This window comes from Mchenga conophoros, linkage group LG15 (genome assembly GCF_057382185.1).
Source record: "Mchenga conophoros isolate Kocher_MC1m ecotype Shallow Benthic linkage group LG15, M_conophoros_male_GT1.1, whole genome shotgun sequence".
NCBI lineage: Eukaryota > Metazoa > Chordata > Actinopteri > Cichliformes > Cichlidae > Mchenga > Mchenga conophoros.
In genome coordinates this window covers 14,015,101-14,034,824 of record NC_140540.1, presented here as the reverse complement: position 1 = coordinate 14,034,824, position 19,724 = coordinate 14,015,101, and the positions used below count along the sequence as shown (strand labels likewise).

Genomic DNA, 19,724 nt, shown 5'->3' with positions numbered 1-19,724 from the left:
TTTAGTATAATGCGCTAATTTATTATTGAACAAATTATACATTGAATTTTGCATGTGCTACTATTGGCATCCCATAATGAACATAACTTGGCGTACAATTTTGGGAACAAAGAGTGTGTCTTTAAATTATACATTAAATAAACAGCCTGCTCCACTTTTACCTGTCTCATACTGCTATACGTGTTTTATTGTGAAATTTAAGCCTGGAAATCTCGGTTTGCTTTGGTTATGGCACGCTTGATAGTAGGCGCACTTCAATGCCAACTTTCTCAGAGCGCACAGGCGCAATGATCACTGCCAAACACAGCTGAGTGGAAGTGAGGAGACTTCACGCTGCATTCAGTTTCTGAGCATACACTTTTTTCTAACCTAAAAGAACAGAAATTAGAAGGTTTGTCGGTTGTTACGCACAGCGCCAGAGCTTCTAGTGACTTGCGTTAACTTTGTCAGAAAACGGATTCAGTTATAATCTCAAAGAGTTTGGCTGTTTTCTGGCGGACTTGTCAGAATAATGTGGGGCTTCCAGAGGACGCGGTATGCAGACTGCAACGGTTCTGAGGCCAGTGAAGAGACTGAGATTGTGGTGAATATCGGCGGAGTGAAACAGGTGTTGTATGGAGACGTGTTGACTCGCTTCCCGGAGACTCGACTGGCAGAGCTGGTGGACAGTTCACTCAAATCTTCTGAAGAAATCTCATTAATATGTGACGATTACGACCCGGACACGGGAGAATTTTACTTTGACAGAGACCCCGAAGCTTTTAAGTGCATAATTGAGTTGTATTATTATGGGGAGATACACATGAAACGAGGCATATGTCCAATTTGCTTCATGAAGGAGATGGAGTTCTGGAAAATTGACTCGGATTTTCTGGATGAATGTTGCAAAAGCCACCTGAAAGAGGTAGAGGATGAACTTGCAGAGATAGCCGAGAAAGTGAGAACTATCCTTGTCGACAGAGAAGGCGATCCGTCTGCAGGGGGCTGGCAGCGCTTCCAGATATGCCTCTGGCGGTTGATGGAAAAGCCAGAATCGTCCCTGCCTGCCCACATAATCGCTATAGTTTCTTTCATCTTCATCCTCATCTCCTCCGTGGTGATGTGCGTCGGCACCATCCCCGACCTGCAGGTGGAGGACTCGGAGGGTAAACTCACGGAGCATCCGGTCCTGGAGGTCATCGAGACCGTGTGCATTGGCTGGTTTACTATTGAATACCTCCTGCGTCTGATCTCTTCCCCAAATAAAATAAAATTCGTACTGTCCTTCATGAATATAATCGACTTCATGGCGATCATGCCCTTTTATGTGGTGCTGATTCTGACCTCCTTCGGCGCGGGAGTGATGGAGCTGGCTAATGTGCAGCAAGCAGTGCAGGCTTTACGCATAATGCGCATTGCGCGCATTTTCAAGCTGGCTCGCCATTCCTCGGGACTCCAGACTCTGACATCTGCCCTAAAGAGCAGCCTGAAGGAGCTCGGACTGCTCCTCATGTACATGGGCGTGGGGGTATTCCTTTTCTCGGCTTTGGGCTACACTATGGAGCAGAATCACCCGGACACCTTGTTCACCAGCATCCCACAGTCTTTTTGGTGGGCTGTGATCACCATGACCACAGTGGGGTATGGAGATGTCTACCCTAAGACCACTTTAGGTCGGTGTAACGCGGCTATCAGCTTTCTCTGTGGGGTCATCGCCATAGCCCTGCCTATACATCCCATCATCAACAATTTTGTCTTGTTCTACAACAAGCAACAGGTGCTGGAGACTGCGGCCAAACATGAGATTGAACTGATGGCACTGCGCACCGGCGGCGAGCTCATGGCTGCATCTGGCTCCCATAAACATATTTGCGGTGCAGGGGCCTGGGACAACGACATGCGTTCCGGTCACAGCGATACGTTCATTCCCTTACTGAAGGATCCCAGGGGAGGGGCGGGCATCCAGACCCCTAGCATGGACACAAGCTTTGAAAGCACAGCCGAGGCCACTGAACATTTTATCTCATGAAAGGGAAACCCCCCTTACATTAAAAAGTCAGCAAAAGAAGAAACATCATGAAATTAATTATTCAGTTTTGAATTATTCAAACGTAACTTGACAAATTTGGTTTAATGACACCGCCGTGACTGCAGAATGTAAATAGTCTCGTGGACAGAAGAAGGCTTTAATGCTTTCCAGGGACCTTTAAATGCATTGAGGATTTGCGCCTGTTAAACAGACATATGTGTGAGATATTGAATTGATGAGCTGTGCCTTTGCGCAGTGACTCGCTGTAGGCTGAGGGGTTCTGTTCAAACAGCCAATACACCGATTCCCCCATGTAGACATCTTATGTAACACGCCCATAGTCCTCACACTTATACTGTAGACCGCATTGTAGCGTAGTCCTCTGTACAGAAATATATACATCACAGTAAATGCTTTTAGTAACGCAGACAAGCAGCTTTAGTCAAGAGCACAGATAAATGTAATGACCCCAGGATTGATTTGTGAGAGTGTATAGACATCAAAACAGAGCTGAAGAAAAGCTGAAGGTGTTTGGATACAGACCACATGCCATACATTCAAATGAGGTAGGTGACTGTATCACTGCAACGTGTTGCAACCAAAGGTGTATGATGGGGACACAAAGCAACATAAGGCTGGGGGTGGGTTTATTTTTGCTGCTGCCTGTAATCGTCATGGCATCATTGTAATTTTTTTTGTAACTGACACTATATGATTGTGAGGTAATGCATCAAACATAAAGCCCGTCTACTGTGCAGGAATTTTTAATGCAGCGTCTGTGTCATTGGACTGAATTTCTCGTTAAGCTCGTGTTGCCGACATCGGAACTTCAGAGGCTTCCTTGCCTGCAAGACATGTTCCTGTAAATGGGTTAAAATTTTTACAGCAGTCGTCACCATCTCTGCAGAGGTTCCGAGGAATAAACTTGACCAGCGAGTTGTAGATGAGGGAAAGAAGCAACAGGCAAAACAAAAACGCTCGTGTATAACTCTATACATTCGTTTTTCAGCGTTCGGGGAAATACAATGAAGAAAAATACATAAAAAGAATAAATAAATAAATAATAGAACTGTCTGGAAAGCAGGTAATGGATTTTTAAAGAAACTTGAAACCACCGTGTATTTTCGCACTGCCTCATATGTTCCAGAATGAACTCTTAAATTGCCCTAATGGGGGCTATTTTTAAAGGTTACATTTTCACGGTTTGAAAGGTGTCAGCTCCTACGCCATTAGTCTGAGTGACATGAAATTTGCTGCACAAATAAACCAGTCCTTAGAAAAATTAGGCGGCACAGTAGGGGAGCTATAATTAAAATCTGGCACGTTTCATTCAGATGTCATGTCTAATGTGGCTTTTAAACTTTTAAGTCATTGCTCTCAGTTGAAAGCCCCTAAAGTTCTATAAGGTAACTTTTTTTTATTGCAATTTTCTTGTGAGGTGGGTTATTATCTGAATAATTTATGATACATTTTGTCTTGATATTTGATTATATCTGTCCTGAACAACTTTAGATACATAGAGTAACCCCTGATTGCAGAGAACTCAGCTGGTTATGTGTTAGTGTCTCTCTGGATTGTCATAACACAAAATTTGTGCTGCTTTTACAGACAGCGATCATTAATCCATACTAAAAGACTGTATGAAGGACTAAAGCTCATAGTCTGCATAGTGGATGTGAAAGATAATCCCATGTCTATGGGTAAGAGCAAGAATGTCAGTCTATGACCTTCCAAGGTAACTAAACTAAAATTCACAGCAGAATCCTTTTCAATATATAGCAGCTGTTTGCACCTGATAGGGATTTATAGTAAATCATACGGCAGGAAAAATAAAACTTGAACAGCTTAGTTTTAGGCATTATAAGGTGACTGTGTGCATCTTCAGTAATTAATGAATCATGCCTATTTATACATTAACAACATAATTAATTGTGCCTACAGTTTTAGGAGCTACTGTAGGAGCACCCCTAATTAGGAATCACTGGATAGTTCCTGTAGCCTTAACTTAACTTTTCAGCCTCAAAAAATGTATTATGGTAAATGGTCTGTATTTGTATAGCGCTTTACTAGTCCCAAAGGACCCCAAAGCGCTTTACACATCCAGTCATCCACCCATTCACACACTGGTGATGGCAAACTACATTGTAGCCACAGCCACCCTGGGGCGCACTGACAGAGGCGAGGCTGCCGGACACTGGCGCCACCGGGCCCTCTGACCACCACCAGTAGGCAACGGGTGAAGTGTCTTGCCCAAGGATACAACGACCGAGACTGTCCAAGCCGGGGCTCAAACCGGCAACCTTCCGATTACAAGGCGAACTCCCAACTCTTGAGCCACGGTCAGCGACTTAAAAGGTTAAAATATTAAGTACAAATAAGTCACATAATGTAGTTATTATAAAAGAATCCCAGTTTTCACATTCATCTCCAATGTAGAATTTCTCTTGGTTTAAGTTAAAAGTTGGGAAGCTAAAAGTAAAGAGCAACATGTTAATCTCAAGCGCTGTGATTGCTGCATTACTAAATCACCTGATACATCTTACAAAATGTCAGTTTGAAGAGAAAGGGGGCACTCCTTCTGCATGGCTACATCTTCACTAGTGTTTTCCACTTAGCTCGAGTCAACCTGAAAGGAAGCCCGTGGAGAAGGTCAGGAAGGACTCTCCAGGCTGTCCTCCCACACACATCCTACACAGGGCCGCTATCTCTCCCGTCCAGCAGCAGACTCACGCATGTCAAAGCCTGCGAGAAAGGCCTTTGTTCACGCTGACAGGTGGGACTGGAATGTCAAAGGCATGCATTGTGTAATGGAACAATGTTATTACGGCACACACGCAAACACACACGCACGCTCATGTTCAAATTTAGATGTATAAGCACAGACTTTGGCATATATAAACACACCCCCCCCCCCCCCACCCCTCTCTATAACGCCTACCCGTTCTACAAGTGCTCACACATAATTGCCCTCACACATGAACATAGTTGTTCACCCGTATGCCCACAGTCATGTGTGATCTACTCTGCAGTGGCTTGCTGTGATCTGATTGCCAGTTGCCAATTGTTACACCCACACGGTGGTCATCCACTACATTCAGTGGGTTTTAAAGATAAACATTTGCACAACATTGTACTCATTATCCCATTGTCCAACATAGTACCAATTATAATCCAGCCAGATAATGCTTGTTACTATTGAATCAATATATATTTATATCCTTTAAACTTGTGAGACATGATGGTATGACGGAAAACCAATTTTGTTTAAAAAACTGTCAACATTTGGTGGAAAATGGTCAACCTGTTTATCTACATACTTAAAAAAGACTTGAAAGGATCATCTATGGCAGCACACAGTGAGGCTATGCAGCACGCTATGTTTGTTTGATATCATACAATATTTATATCACCGACTATTTTATTATATCTAGTATCACATGTTGCTTGTTATAAATAAACATTTAGCAAATTAACAAATTAACTGCTTGACTGCCACCTGCCATATCTGCATGTGTTTCAGGAAATCAAAGCGCTTCTTAAAACTCATGCATCCCCTCCAGCTGACTCCCGATTGTTAACTTGTGGCATACCGGCACGCTAGTACTGGGTTACACCAAAAAATTTTGATGACAGCATGGACACACTGATGCCTCTCCCATTTCTCCCCTCCTTTGACCTTTAGAACAAGGATCATGCACACGTTCCCCATCTAAAAATAGGGAAGTCTCTGTAGGTATCCTGTATACAAATGGTGCAGACAAATAAAACACAAACTAAAGCAAATTATGTTTTACATGTCCCAAAGCAGCTGTTTGCTCTGCTGTTGTTGTAAAATGTGATTTTAATATGAAAAGCTTTTATTCACCGTCTGGGTATCCTGTGTAGATTTCCACAAGGTAAAATAAAACAGAAAACAAGGCAGCACTGTCCAAAAAACAACAGAAAATTAAGGTGAAGTTAAAATTACTAGAAAAAATGCAAACACAAAATGTAAATAAAACGAATAAACATGACTAAAAATGAATGGTGGCAACAAAAAATGACATTTTAAAGACAGTGTAGCTATAAGAGAAAGTTTTTTTTAATGAATTCACTGAGTCTCCGTCTCCAGGCGGGTTAATCCGAAGCCGAAGCTGTGGAACTCTGATGCTAAAGCACCCACTGCAGAGATAAACCTCATGTTTGGAAAAGCCAGGAGGGTCAGGGTCATATAGTACTGTGCAAAAGTCTGTTTTTCAGGTTTCTTAAAGGACATTCAAAGCTCTTCTTTGGATGTTGGCTGCCGTTGTGCTGGTGTTGGGGTGGAGCCATTTACTTAAATCATCAAATGTACGCTTCAGAGGACAAGCTAACGTCACTCATGGAGTGTGTCTGAAAATAAGAGAAAAGAAAAATAGACGAAGATAAACAAAACAAATGCCATTTAAACTTTCAGACATATTGCTGATGCAATAGTACCCAAGATCACACTAAAAGCAGATAATGTCGGCCCTGAAACCGTACAAATGAGATACATTTGAATAGATTCATATCCTGCAGAAGATGGTCAAATGCCTTCATTTGAATAAGAATGGGAGTGCTAAGGCTTAACAGCCCACCCCTGCGAGCACTATCGCTGCTTGAAAGATATTTTCAGCTGCAGGAAAGGGAAAAGGTAATCTCCCTGATGTTAGATTGAGAAAAAGAGGGAAAAACATATTTCACAAGATTGTGTGCCCTTTTCATCTTTTTTCAGCAGGAATGTTTAAAACACTGCGTAGGCGTACCCTGGAGCACTTCAATTCAGGCAGAGCTGCATAAAATTGCATGACAATAATTACATAGATTAAATCTGACCTTCAACAAAATAGCAGAATGGGATGATGCACTGATCCCACTCAACCTGTCTGCTAAAATTATTTTCATAGCTTTTTTTTCCTTCCCTCTTGTGCACCTTTATCACTTTTTTCCACTTTTATTTTTGCAAAATGTTCTTTTGCAAAACATCTGTTCCTGTGGGTTTATAAGAACAACGCTAAGAAATGTACAGTATTCTGAATAACAGACCTTCGTTTGGAATGCCAAATAACCCATGCACAGTCACTGCATCATTTAAAATGTAGCCTCACAGCTGAATGTGCCAAAACCTTTCAAAGTGCAAAGTGGTAAACAGTGAAAACAATTCCGCTCTTTGCTGGTGGTATATTACAGAGAACTACAAAAAAAAAAAAAGAAAAAGCATTATGAGAAAAATGACTCACCTGTAGACTAGTTCTCATTGATGTTTTTTTACTTTTTGTCTTAGGGACTAAGAGACATGCTGTCTGATGCAAAGCTCCTGCAAAGATATGAATGAGGGTTTTGCAAATGCTATGAATCTGTTTGAAGACACCTGCAAGAGAATACTGAGTGATAACTATGGGTGCACTAATACATAGGGCATGTAAATACCTTCATTTAAAAGAAATTAGCAATAACTATCCCCATAGATTGCAGTGATACCTGATTACCATTTTATCTTTTCTTTCGGTGAAAGTGAAGATTCATGCTCAGAGAGTGGAAAGATAAACTATGATACATGTTCCCACACATGTCTGTCTACCAATCTTCACACAACCATTCAGCTGGGAAGAGCTGCTGGGAAAAAAGAACACATGTCAAGAGTTTAACTTAGTTTCAGTGTAAGCTCAGTATCTTGAGATCGGGTGAGCAAGTTATGACCTGCTTTTTTTCAGGGTTGTTAACTGAGGGTGTTTTGGAGTGCCCGTTAATGTGAAATATAGAGTGGGTGGTTCCAGGCTATCACAGTGTAATACACTGAATTTCCAGGAGGCAATTTGCTGTGACCTTAACTCACTGAAAACATCTATGGTGGTCCCTGCTGCTTCAAAATGTAGGCTCAGGAAAGTTGCATCAGTTTCTTTTCAGGAAAACATCTTATTTGATTCATTCAGTGGCAAGAGCTGATTGCAAATTAGCTGTTTACATTGAGGTTTGGATATGAGAGTGTGTGGTTTACTAATTCTCTCTGCTAGCCCTGTTATGGACTTGCCTGTTGCCCAGCGTGTACCCTGCCTTTCACCATGCAACAGCTGGGATCAGCCCTCTGTGATCCCATTGGATAAGCATCTACATAAAACTGGGTGAATGGATTTATATAGCGTATGTTCAACCAAAGGGTACAACAAAATATTTATGAAACCAATATATCAGCTTAATAGTCTCTCATTGGTTTTTTTAGCTATTGTGTTGGAATACTAATATTCAAGAATGGCTTTATGATAAACCTGTGCACAGAGCCTTAATCTAAAAATCAATTGCGATGCTCACTTTGTCTCGCTGATGAATATGTTTACTCTGTGCTGTTAATTGCTCCATTTAGTTTCCTGTGTTACTGTTTCAGAAAACTTAAATGCAATTAAACGAATTTAATGTTTTGATATTAAAGTAAAGATGAGTTTGGTCTTGGTGCAGGATGCAATCTCAAAGCTTAGTTATACATATATATGCATATATATATACATACATACATATATACACACATATATATACATATACATACATATATACACACATATATATACATATACATACATATATACACACATATATATACATATACATACATATATACACACATATATATACATATACACACATATACAGTGGGGCAAAAAAGTATTTAGTCAGCCACCGATTGTGCAAGTTCCCCCACTTAAAATGATGACAGAGGTCAGTAATTTGCACCAGAGGTACACTTCAACTGTGAGAGACAGAATGTGAAAAAAAAATCCATGAATTCACATGGTAGGATTTGTAAAGAATTTATTCGTAAATCAGGGTGGAAAATAAGTATTTGGTCACCTCAAACATGGAAAATCTCTGGCTCTCACAGACCTGTAACGTCTTCTGTAAGAAGCTTTTCTGTCCCCCACTCGTTACCTGTATGAATGGCACCTGTTTGAACTCATCATCTGTATAAAAGACACCTGTCCACAGCCTCAAACAGTCAGACTCCAAACTCCGCCATGGCCAAGACCAAAGAGCTTTCGAAGGACACCAGGAAAAGTATTGTAGACCTGCACCAGACTGGGAAGAGTGAATCTACAATAGGCAAGCAGCTTGGTGTGAAAAAATCAACTGTGGGAGCAATCATCAGAAAATGGAAGACGTACAAGACCACTGATAATCTCCCTCGATCTGGGGCTCCACGCAAGATCTCATCCCGTGGGGTCAAAATGATCATGAGAACGGTGAGCAAAGATCCCAGAACCACACGGGGGGACCTGGTGAATGACCTGCAGAGAGCTGGGACCAAAGTAACAAAGGTCACCATCAGTGACACACTACAACGGCAGGGAATCAAATCCCGCAGTGCCAGACGTGTTCCGCTGCTGAAGCCAGTGCATGTCCAGGCCCGTCTGAAGTTTGCCAGAGAGCACATGGATGATACAGCAGAGGATTGGGAGAATGTCATGTGGTCAGATGAAACCAAAGTAGAACTTTTTGGTATAAACTCAACTCGTCGTGTTTGGAGGACGAAGAATACTGAGTTGCATCCCAAGAACACCATACCTACTGTGAAGCATGGGGGTGGGAACATCATGCTATGGGGCTGTTTTTCTGCCAAGGGGACAGGACGACTGATCCGTGTTAAGGACAGAATGAATGGGGCCATGTATCGTGAGATTTTGAGCCAAAACCTCCTTCCATCAGTGAGAACTTTGAAGATGAAACGAGGCTGGGTCTTCCAACATGACAATGATCCAAAACACACCGCCCGGGCAACAAAGGAGTGGCTCCGTAAGAAGCATTTGAAAGTCCTGGAGTGGCCTAGCCAGTCTCCAGACCTCAACCCCATAGAAAATCTGTGGTGGGAGTTGAAAGTCCGTGTTGCTCGGCGACAGCCCCAAAACATCACTGCTCTCGAGAAGATCTGCATGGAGGAATGGGCCAAAATACCAGCTACTGTGTGTGCAAACCTGGTAAAGACCTATAGTAAACGTTTGACCTCTGTTATTGCCAACAAAGGTTGTGTTACAAAGTATTGAGTTGTATTTTTGTTATTGACCAAATACTTATTTTCCACCCTGATTTACGAATAAATTCTTTACAAATCCTACCATGTGGATTCATGGATTTTTTTTCACATTCTGTCTCTCACAGTTGAAGTGTACCTCTGGTGCAAATTACTGACCTCTGTCATCATTTTAGGTGGGGGAACTTGCACAATCGGTGGCTGACTAAATACTTTTTTGCCCCACTGTATATATATGAAAGGCAAATATATATATATGAAAAGACAAAAGGTTCTTTGCTTTGCTGTTCCTAGGACTGCTGATCAGTAAAAAATGATCCCATTATATTAAATTTGATTATAACACAATAATATAAACAGTAAACCAAACATTTGTGGTCAAACAGGAATCTAGTTGCCTTTTCAATTTGAAACTCCAAGTGTATAGCGCCAATAAACAGACTATGCTATGGCCCCTAAATGAGACTAGCGTACTAGAAAAACTACTTTCTTCTTTTAGCCCCAAATAAACTCAGATCTTTCATCATCAATAAAAGGGTAAAAACGAAAACTTGTAGTAGTAAACTTTAGTAAACTTTTGAGAACATGGTGGGATTAGTACTCACAGAGCGGGTTGCCAAACAGGACTGCGGCATTTATCGACATGACTTCATATAAGGTCATCAGTTTAAAACATTTACTTAACCAGCTTAATAAGTGTGACCAGTGAAAAGCCAGTTACCCCCCTCGTTTTAGCCTTTATACTAAACTAGGCTAATTGCCTCCTTGCTTGAGAACAGTGTTTAATATTCAGTAAAGACCTCTGAGTTGCCTTTTTGCTTATCTTAACTCCTAGAAAACCTTTGAGCCATTTCTTTGAAAATTTAATACAGAACATCAATACAAACAATGCATACATTCAGCCACTGAAGGCTTTGTTTAAACCAGCCTCAGTGAGGGCAGGAAAATAATCTCCTCTTTATATTCCACTGTTTTCATGCTGACACTGCTGTGTCCCCCAGAGTAAAATGAACATTCATTCAGCAAATATGAATATGTAAATTAAAGTCAGAATCATGGTGTATTTATTCTTGTTGTTACCGACTTGTTATGCATTGTGTCACAGTCTTTGAATTGTCATTTTGTGGCTGTGCACTGTGTTCTGTGTCACAGCTTTACACTTTACTTTTGTGCTGAGTGCTTTGATCAGGGCCTCGGACAGCTTCAAAATACTTTTTCAAAGCCGAAGCTCGTAAAGCTGCCCCCGTTTGTTTAAAAATCAACCCATCCACTGCTTGATTTTTTTTTAAAAGCAAATTAATTCAATTAAAACGTTATAAAAAGCAGCAGATAAAAGAAAAAAAAAAGGCTCCCTTTTGTACCACAGTCAGTATAACAAAGAGGTATGACTGTCTGCTTCCTTCTGGCACATGTTGTTCTTTCTTTGCTCACCTAGTCAATTCACTGATGCCCTTCACTGATGGTTCTCGCTTCAAAAATGGATTACAAAGGGCATCTTGTAGCGGTCCTGTGTCACCTCTACTGATAAATGTATGGACATCCCATTAAGGAAACTGCCCTCAAGAGACCAGCGCTGTAGTGATAGATCTGAGCTGCCCACTGACACAGTTGCAGGTGCTGATTATCTTATCCAGAGACAATGAAGCTTTATGGAGTGGAACATCCTCGTCCTGTAGTGGGTTCCAACAATAATTACAATCAATTTAGGGTGGCAGGTCATAAAAACAATATTTAGTGGGGGCATTATCAGATGTATACCTCCTCTGGGTTGTGAAATTTGTCTCTGTCATAAAAGATTTCAGTCATGCAGTTTCCATTTCTCAGTGTGACAGCTTTGCAGTATTGTAATATCTAGCCTGGGCTTTCTATCCCTGGAGGCTAACAAGAGGAAATTAGCTAAAGTTTTATACAAATACAATACTTTGCAAAAGTGTTGAGTTGTGCTTAATTTCTTTACTTATATTTCTTAGATTTTGCTTCTGTGGATTCAGACTTTTATGTAATTTTTTCAAAGCGGTCTTGAGCAACAGTTCTCCAGGGTCTCTGGAGGTTGTTAAAAGTTTTTCTTTGGCTGTTTTTTCACTCATCACTTATAATTTCTTCCAATTTCTTTCGTTGAATCTATGAAAAATGTCAAAAATAACAAAACTTGACAGGCATAGAATATTTTTGCTCCAAGAGAGATGAGCTCTTAGCTGAAAACTTGGCATATCTCAGCGTGGTGTATAGTGTGTACTTAAAACTTTTTTAAAGAAACTTTTTTAAGAAGCAAGTAGAGGACAAAATAAGAAGTGGCGGGACTAAAAAGACTTTCTGCAGGAGATGATGATCAGTGTCTAAAGTTATATGTCCTTAAGAAACAGGAACCTGAGAGATACATCTGGTCACTCAGCCGATTAAATCTACTGTTCAGTGAAGCATCATCAGAAATGGTCTCAGTGGAAGGGTTGCTGTCAAGAAGACATTTTTTAAGAAAGGGGAACAGGGAGAAAAACCTGAGAAACAGGGGCAGCAGATCTTATGTAGGGATCAGTCCAAATGGTAAATATTTGATTCAAATCATTGCCAGCATTTGGTAGGTCAGGAGAGAGGTACAACAGTGAGTGTCTACAGCCATCTGTAAAGGCTCTTTGAGGCTCTGTCATGGTTTGCATTGCATTTCAGCCAGTGGTGTTGGAGAGCTTTACAAAATTGACTGAATTATAAACACAGAGCAGTATGGTCAGATTTTGATCCAGGATGCAATACCATCTGGAAGGCATCTGATTGGCATCAGGTTGATTTTTCAGCATGCCAATGCAGTAAAAGCATACCTGGATAGAAATACACACAATGGATTGGCCTCCTTAGAGCCCAGGCTTCAACATTATCGAAGCAGTGTTGGATCATCTTGATGGAGAAAAAAAAGGCAGCCAGCATCCAAAGAAGAGCTTTCAATGTCCTTCAAGAAACCTGGAGATCTTTTCCTGAAGACTACTTAAAGAAATGACAAGAAAGCTTCCCTAGGAGAGTTCAAAGAGTGTTGAAGCACAAAGGCGACCATAGCAAATATGTTTCAATAAATCCCTGTACCATTTTCCTATTTTAGAAAATAAAAAGAAATGTGGTTTGAATAAAGAACATTCACAGCATTGGAGGCAAAATCCATTTTATGAAAAATTTTATTATTCCTACATAAAAATCGTCCATGACAAACCCAAAGTTTTATAGATTAGAACATTGAGCCCATCTTACTTTAAATATAGATAAACTGTAAACTGCACAGGAACACATAAGCCTCCATAAAACGTCAAATCCCTGTTTTTAAACTTTGGCTGTCTGATTTAGTCAGTTTTTGTGGGGGAGTGGGATCTTCTCATCTACATTAACTTTGAGAAAAACTAAGGAGCACATTTCCCAAAAGTTGAAGATTTATGTGTTGAGCCAGGAGAAAGCGAGCCTTAATAGAGCGATTTCAGCTCCTGGCTAATCCTCCGCAATCATGCACAGTCAGTTTCCTTAAAGAAAAAAAGATTAAAAAACAGAGATCTATTCAGAAGCTCTCTTATATGTGACAAATGATCTCTTTCCTTATTAGTTTTATTTTTTAAACTTAGAAACAGTTGACTTAAGCTAATCTCAGAGCCTGTCAATGACACATGATTCCTCAGTGGTCTTAACCTCGTTTCTAACTGCTCTGAACAAGTTTCAGTGGCTGCTGGCAGCTCTGTGTGACTCCACTGCAAGCGCCCCAACAACAGGTGAAAGGTCTGTTATAAGCACTGCATAAAGCCCCCCAGGACAGATGGTGCCAGATGATAATCCATGTGAGCTCAGTGAAAGAACATCAGCGAGCAGACATGAAAACTTATGGCAGAGGATGCGAGGGGTCCTCAAGGAGATTTAGATGTCAGACCGTGATGAAATGCCGAGTCCTTGGCTTTGCGCTCGGAGGTAATTAAACTCTCTGAGGACTCTCTGTTTGTCCTCTGCATGTGTCACGGTGGGTGATTACACATGAACTGTAATCAAGAAATCAATTTGGAAAGACAAAAAAATTATAGAACGAGACATGGCAGGAGTAGCTGTGACAAGATATTGAGATGAAAGATGTTAAATCAGCTTCTGATCCTGCAGTTTGTACAGCCTGAAGGGAAAGGAGGAATTAATCTGTCTGTTTTAATGGTGTGAATGAGCTTGTCAAGGAAAGATTACACACTTTTTTTTTTTTTGGCACGGTAGCTTTGGAATAACATAAACCTGACTTCCTCTTCCCCAAGTTAAATTGACAAGTATAAAGCATACCAAATCTTTACCCACAGATGTTTTAATGGCCTTACTTGGCCATATCTAGATACTAAAAGGATGTCTTCCCTCTTAAACAGCCATCATGAGTGCAGCTTTATGTTCTTCATCGATTGTGGTGAAATTCTCTTCATATTTTGGTGCCACAATCACAGATTTCCTCCACCTATGTCTGCATTTTTACTGAGATTTTGATGGATGCTGTTTTTCGTTGTTTTCCTATGTCTGGGGATATTGAGGTAACCTCACACAATCTTTGTTCCTGCAGTAAAACAGCGGTGATTTGTGGCACAGTGTTAAACGTGGCATCCATCTAGGCAGAGCCTCTTAACAGCGAAATTCCCCAGAGAGCATGGGAGGCCATTTACAACAACCAATCATACAGTAGGCGAAGCAACCTCAGTTCTCTTTGCCAATAATGGGATAATGCACAAATACTACATCACATTTCTTTCGCCATGTTTATGTTGTCAAGTAGTGAGGTGATATATGAGCAGGAAAATAACAAGAATAAAATCCACATATTTGATTATGATAAACAAAGCATTTTTAATTATTTTCCCCCAAATCCATCACCTTTAACTGCTTCTGGGATTATTGATCAAATGTGCTGAAGGAATACATGCTGATCCTAAACATGCATGGGTTTGACGGATAAACAAAAGTGCCCTCAATCACTGGCAAAAACGTGGGAAGGTTGATAAAGGGTTTAGTGGGAGTGTGTTACTTTTGTTAAGTGCTTGCACGGTAATGGCCTCGAGCTCCTGAAGGCAGCCACAGCGTGACTTCTCTCATCCACCTTGAGGAAAGCTTTTAATGAGTCTAACAACCTTTTCTCTTATTACAGCCCGAGCTCAAACGCACTCGGCATAAAAAGGTGAGTAAGACCTACGAAATATCAAAGCCGAGGAATAAAGGTGAACAACATCAGTACAGGTAAAAAACAAAAACAACCCCAGAGCCAGAGGCAGGAGGAGTAGCAGCGAGCTCCAAGCACAGCGAAGATCAGGCGATAAGAACAAACACTGATCGAGTCGGACAGATCAGAGAAGGTGGGTTGCAAAGTGGATTGGTGGTCTAAATGTAGGCAGGCCAAAGCTGCCTGAATTGTAGTCATAAACTGAGATTGTCCAATAGGATGCATAAAAGGGTTTCAGTTAGGTCATTAGCTGATGTGGCCTGAGATGATCTGCTGGGATTGTGGTTGAGCTTAAGTTTGTGCCCTGCATAAAATAATGGTACGCTTGATTATACCTCAATGTTTTGAGCAGCAGTTACTAAAAAAAGAAAAAGCGTGAGACTAAGGGAGAACTTTTTTTCTGTTGTGAACGAGGATCAGAATCAAGAACTGGTTCAAAGCTTACCAACCCATCTGAATCACACTCGTACAAACATATCAGTTCATTTTATCAGTGCTGGCATGTTTTACTGACATTTGCAAAACAATGACGTCAAAGTCATGGCAGTGCAGCTTTGGCACATCTGAGTCACATGCAAGCCTTTTTCTAATCTGTTTCGACACTTTTCAAACTCAGAGATCATAAAACTCTTTCTCTGATGCTGAAAACCTCCCCAATCTGACTCACATGCAGAACTACCGGTAATAATGACTTTGGTTTCTCTAAAGTCTGAAGAATATCCATCCATCACTAGAACAGTAGAATATGCTAACTCACTGCAGACTATTAACCTTCTGTTTTACTTCGGCTCAAATTTTGAAGCGTCACTCGGCTCATTGTCGTGGTTTTCCAGTCGAAGATTCAATATCAGTCCAACAGCATTGTCTCCCTTTTGAGAAAATCAATCAATTAATCAATTATTCATTTCCTGCTCATGACCAAAGAGCAGACAGTAGAAGATACTGAGTAGGCTGAATGGTGGGGATCAAAACCACAGCAAAAAGAGTTTACATTTGCATTAAAAACACATTTCTAAATGAATGACTGCTGCATGTGTGATGTAACCTTTTTGGTTAACATGCCAGAAATACATCAACATATCATTTACAAGTCAAATTTGCTTAGTAGTAATACAACTTTGTACACTTAAATCTTTTTAGTGTACTTTTATCAGCAAAATGTACTTTGACAGCATTTGTATCTATATATCAGCGTACAATATTATGGCATTTTTACTGGATATGTATTACAGAGGTAGAGCTGAAGCCATTTAATATAAATGATGGGGTTTCTCAGAGTGCTCTGAATCCCATCCACAGTCCTAACACATGCATGTTAGGCTACTTAACTAATCATAGGTGGGTTTCCTCGAGTCCTTGTAGAGGGACAAAAAGTAAGAAAATGGAAATGAGGACAAAAGATCAGCAGATTATTCTGTCAATTTAATGCGAAAAATCAGTTGTACATAGTCAAAAAACAACTTCCTTTGAAAATCAAGGTATTTCTTCTTTGCTCAATTCAGAATAAAATGTGAGTCTCAACAAGCTGTTCTAGTTCATTGATACATCCTGAAGAAAAGAAATCAAGACTATTGTTGCCGATTAAAAAAAAAAAACACACTGAAATGACCGCAACTCTAATATAGTGAAAAATAAAAAAATATGTTATTTTAAATTTGGCACATTTCATCCCAAGTAATGTGTTCTAACATGTGCTAATTAGCAGCAATCAAAGAAAATCACATCTCCATTATTGCAGAACAAAGTCAGAAAGGCTACAGTAATTTTCTTGTCTCCAAGCCTCACATATGATCTATTAGACTTTAGTGTTCTTCATTAGCAGACAGTTAGACAGACTCCATTCCTCTGTGCTCATCAGCACTTAGAAAAGTTTCATCCTCATTTTTCCTTGCAAAGTAATGCCCACCACTACCACACACTTCCAAACCTCAGAGCCTGTGGGTTGTAGAAGCACAAGCAGATTAAAGACAAACAGAAAGGGACGTTGTTAAGGTCGAGTTGAATGCATCTGCTCACAACCTGAGAGAATTTTCATTAGAGGGAATTAGGATTTGAACCACTGAGCCCACTTCTTCAACCTTTAACCTTCAGGGTACAATTCAAAGAGGTGGAATGGAAGACATACATGAATCCATTTGAGTTCTTCTTCAACTCTCTGGGGAACTTTTATGAACAAGGTTTAATTTTCATAAGTAACAGCCTCAAGAGGCTCCAATGTTTTATATGCTATAAAAGTAACAAATTATAGTCCAGTGCACGCACTGTGATCAAGGCGTGAGTATGGGGGTGTGTGGGCATGCAGAAGATATATACCCATACACAATATGAAAGAAAGAGAGAGAAAAAAGAAACCTAAAGAAAGAAAAAGGGAGATATTTAAACACATCCAGAAGAGGTCAGCTGCAAGACTGAGCCATTGCACTGCCCACTCACTCCCACATGCTCAACATCATTAAACACAAAAGGGCACAACTGAAACAATGCTGCAATCTGCAACACAACAAACAAGCGAGACAGAGCTGTTGGTGCAAGCGTGCACCATGAGAATCTCACAAGAGCTCTTCTCTTCTCTTCTACCAAGGACGTCCATTTCTGGTCCTAATCTCTGGACTATAAATTGATTATTCATGAAAATATGTTTGATCCCTTATGGAAGTGAGAGCATTTTTAAACCTGGGTTACTTAATCTCAATCTGCGATTATAAATCTTACAGAAAACAAGCCTGAAAGAAAATCAATTCAGTGAGAATGTATTAGTGAATGCATTTGGTTTAACATGTTTTTGGCTGGGATATACTGAGTAAATGAGCCATACTGCCTATTCAGCCCTCTGGGCTGAAAATTTATTGAGTATCTTACGCCACCCGGTGGGCTGGACAATATCTAAACAAAGGGGGAATAAATGACAGCTCACAAGAAACAGGCTGGTTATATGTGCAGTAATAATGCAAAACATCTGTTTCACAGTCACATCATTAATTGTGAGTCTCTGTCATTTAGGATCAAGCTGACTGTCAGTTAAAGAAACAACTTGTTTATGTTTCAGAGCTTCAGGGCCGTCACAGACCACCTCATCTAGAAAGAAGACATTTTGAGGATGGTTAGTGAGCCACTTCCACAGATACTCCAGGTTGGCATCACACTGCCAGGGGTTCCCTGTTACGGTCATCTGAAAAGAGGATTTTCTGTCATCCAGCAGACCTGAGGGGAGATACCGTAGCCGATTCTGATTAAGCAGCAGAAGTTCAAGGTGTTGCAGACCCTGGAGGAGCGTCACTGGCAGCTCTCGGAGCTGATTCTCCTGCAGAAACAGCTGTGAGAGTTTCACGTTGTGACTAAACGTTGAAGGCTTCAGGGAAATTAATTTGTTCCCAGCGAGGTTTAGTGTCTCGAGGTGATGTAGGTTTGCTAGTGTGTCGGGCTGTAGCTCTTGCAGATGGTTATGACTTAGGTCGAGATTTTCCAGATGAGGCAGCTTCTGAAGCAGAGCAGCTGTAATGCTTGTTAAACGGTTCCCAGACAAATCCAGCCAGGTGAGACTGCTGTTGTCGGAAAACCACTCTCCATGAGCTTTTTCAATTAAATTATTCTTCAGCACCAGACTACGGAGCAAGGAATGGACGAAGACTTTGGGGGGCAGATGAATCAGCTGATTACCTGTGAGATCCAACGTACTCAGGTGAGGAATGGCACCCAGTAGGTCTGAAGGAAGGCTTGAAAGATTAGTGTGATACAGCTGGAGGTGGTTTAAAAGAGGCACAAAACTCAGATGTCTGGCTGTAATGAAGCTGAGGTTTCTGGACTGGATGGACAATCGTGTGATGTTGGGATATAAACCATCTGCAGGAAAATATGTGAGGGAGCTTTGGCGGCACACCACCTCTGCACTCGAAGGTAGAAAGGAGCAAGTGCACAGATCTGGGCACGAGTGGGTGCCTCTCGTTTGGTAAGCATATTCAGCCAGAGCAGTGAGAGTAAGAAGCAGCCACAGGTTCATCTTTAAGAAAAAATACACTGAGAAGAAAACAATAGCGTAAAAGATCAACAGGTAATAAAACGGTGACAATGTGATTATAAATGTGTTGTTACCTGAAAAGCACAGCTGAAATTCCTTCAGGTTTTGATCGCTGACTTGATTTTACACAACTCTGAGGATATTTGATTCCAGCAATGAGTCAGGATAAAATGTTGCAATAGGCAAACAAAACCAAGCAAACAAAGTGAGTGGTTACTGTTTTCTGTACTTTCTAAAAGTAAGTTGATGTTACCACACATAAATCAATATTTTTTTTTTCAGTTTTTCAAGAACACAATGTGCAAGGGTACATGTGTGATACATTATTAATTAACTTGTGCAAAAAGAAAACAAATAACAAAAATAGGCATTAGGCTTAATTTTTATCCCTCAAGTTCACAACCATATGTTGGTGCTTGAGATTCAGAACTCAGCCTGTTAATGTTAGCAGTTTAATGAATAGAGGGATACTATTCCCGAG

The 19,724-nt window shown here is 40.6% G+C and overlaps 2 protein-coding genes across 2 annotated transcripts; one reads left to right on the top strand and one right to left on the bottom strand.

Annotated features, from left to right (window-relative positions):
- Positions 1–270: 270 nt before the first annotated feature.
- On the top strand, positions 271–15,205 carry LOC146558027 (voltage-gated potassium channel regulatory subunit KCNF1-like). Its single transcript, XM_085247889.1, has 2 exons — positions 271–2,574; positions 15,157–15,205. Exon 1 carries the CDS (start codon positions 512–514, stop codon positions 2,006–2,008), a length of 1,497 nt encoding a protein of 498 aa, XP_085104015.1. The 5' UTR covers positions 271–511; the 3' UTR covers positions 2,009–2,574; positions 15,157–15,205.
- A 1,426-nt stretch (positions 15,206–16,631) lies between these two features.
- On the bottom strand, positions 16,632–19,425 carry LOC146558026 (uncharacterized). Its single transcript, XM_085247845.1, has 2 exons — positions 19,318–19,425; positions 16,632–19,242 (listed from the first exon to the last, which is right to left on the bottom strand). The coding sequence occupies exon 2, from the start codon at positions 19,223–19,225 to the stop codon at positions 18,221–18,223; it is 1,005 nt and encodes a 334-aa protein (XP_085103971.1). The 5' UTR covers positions 19,226–19,242; positions 19,318–19,425; the 3' UTR covers positions 16,632–18,220.
- Positions 19,426–19,724: the final 299 nt, after the last annotated feature.

Bases quoted from the DNA above. Each gene is read 5' to 3' on its own strand.
- LOC146558027 (XM_085247889.1), top strand. From the start codon at position 512: ATGTGGGGCTTCCAGAGGACGCGGTATGCAGACTGCAACGGTTCTGAG.
- LOC146558026 (XM_085247845.1), bottom strand. From the start codon at position 19,225: ATGAACCTGTGGCTGCTTCTTACTCTCACTGCTCTGGCTGAATATGCT.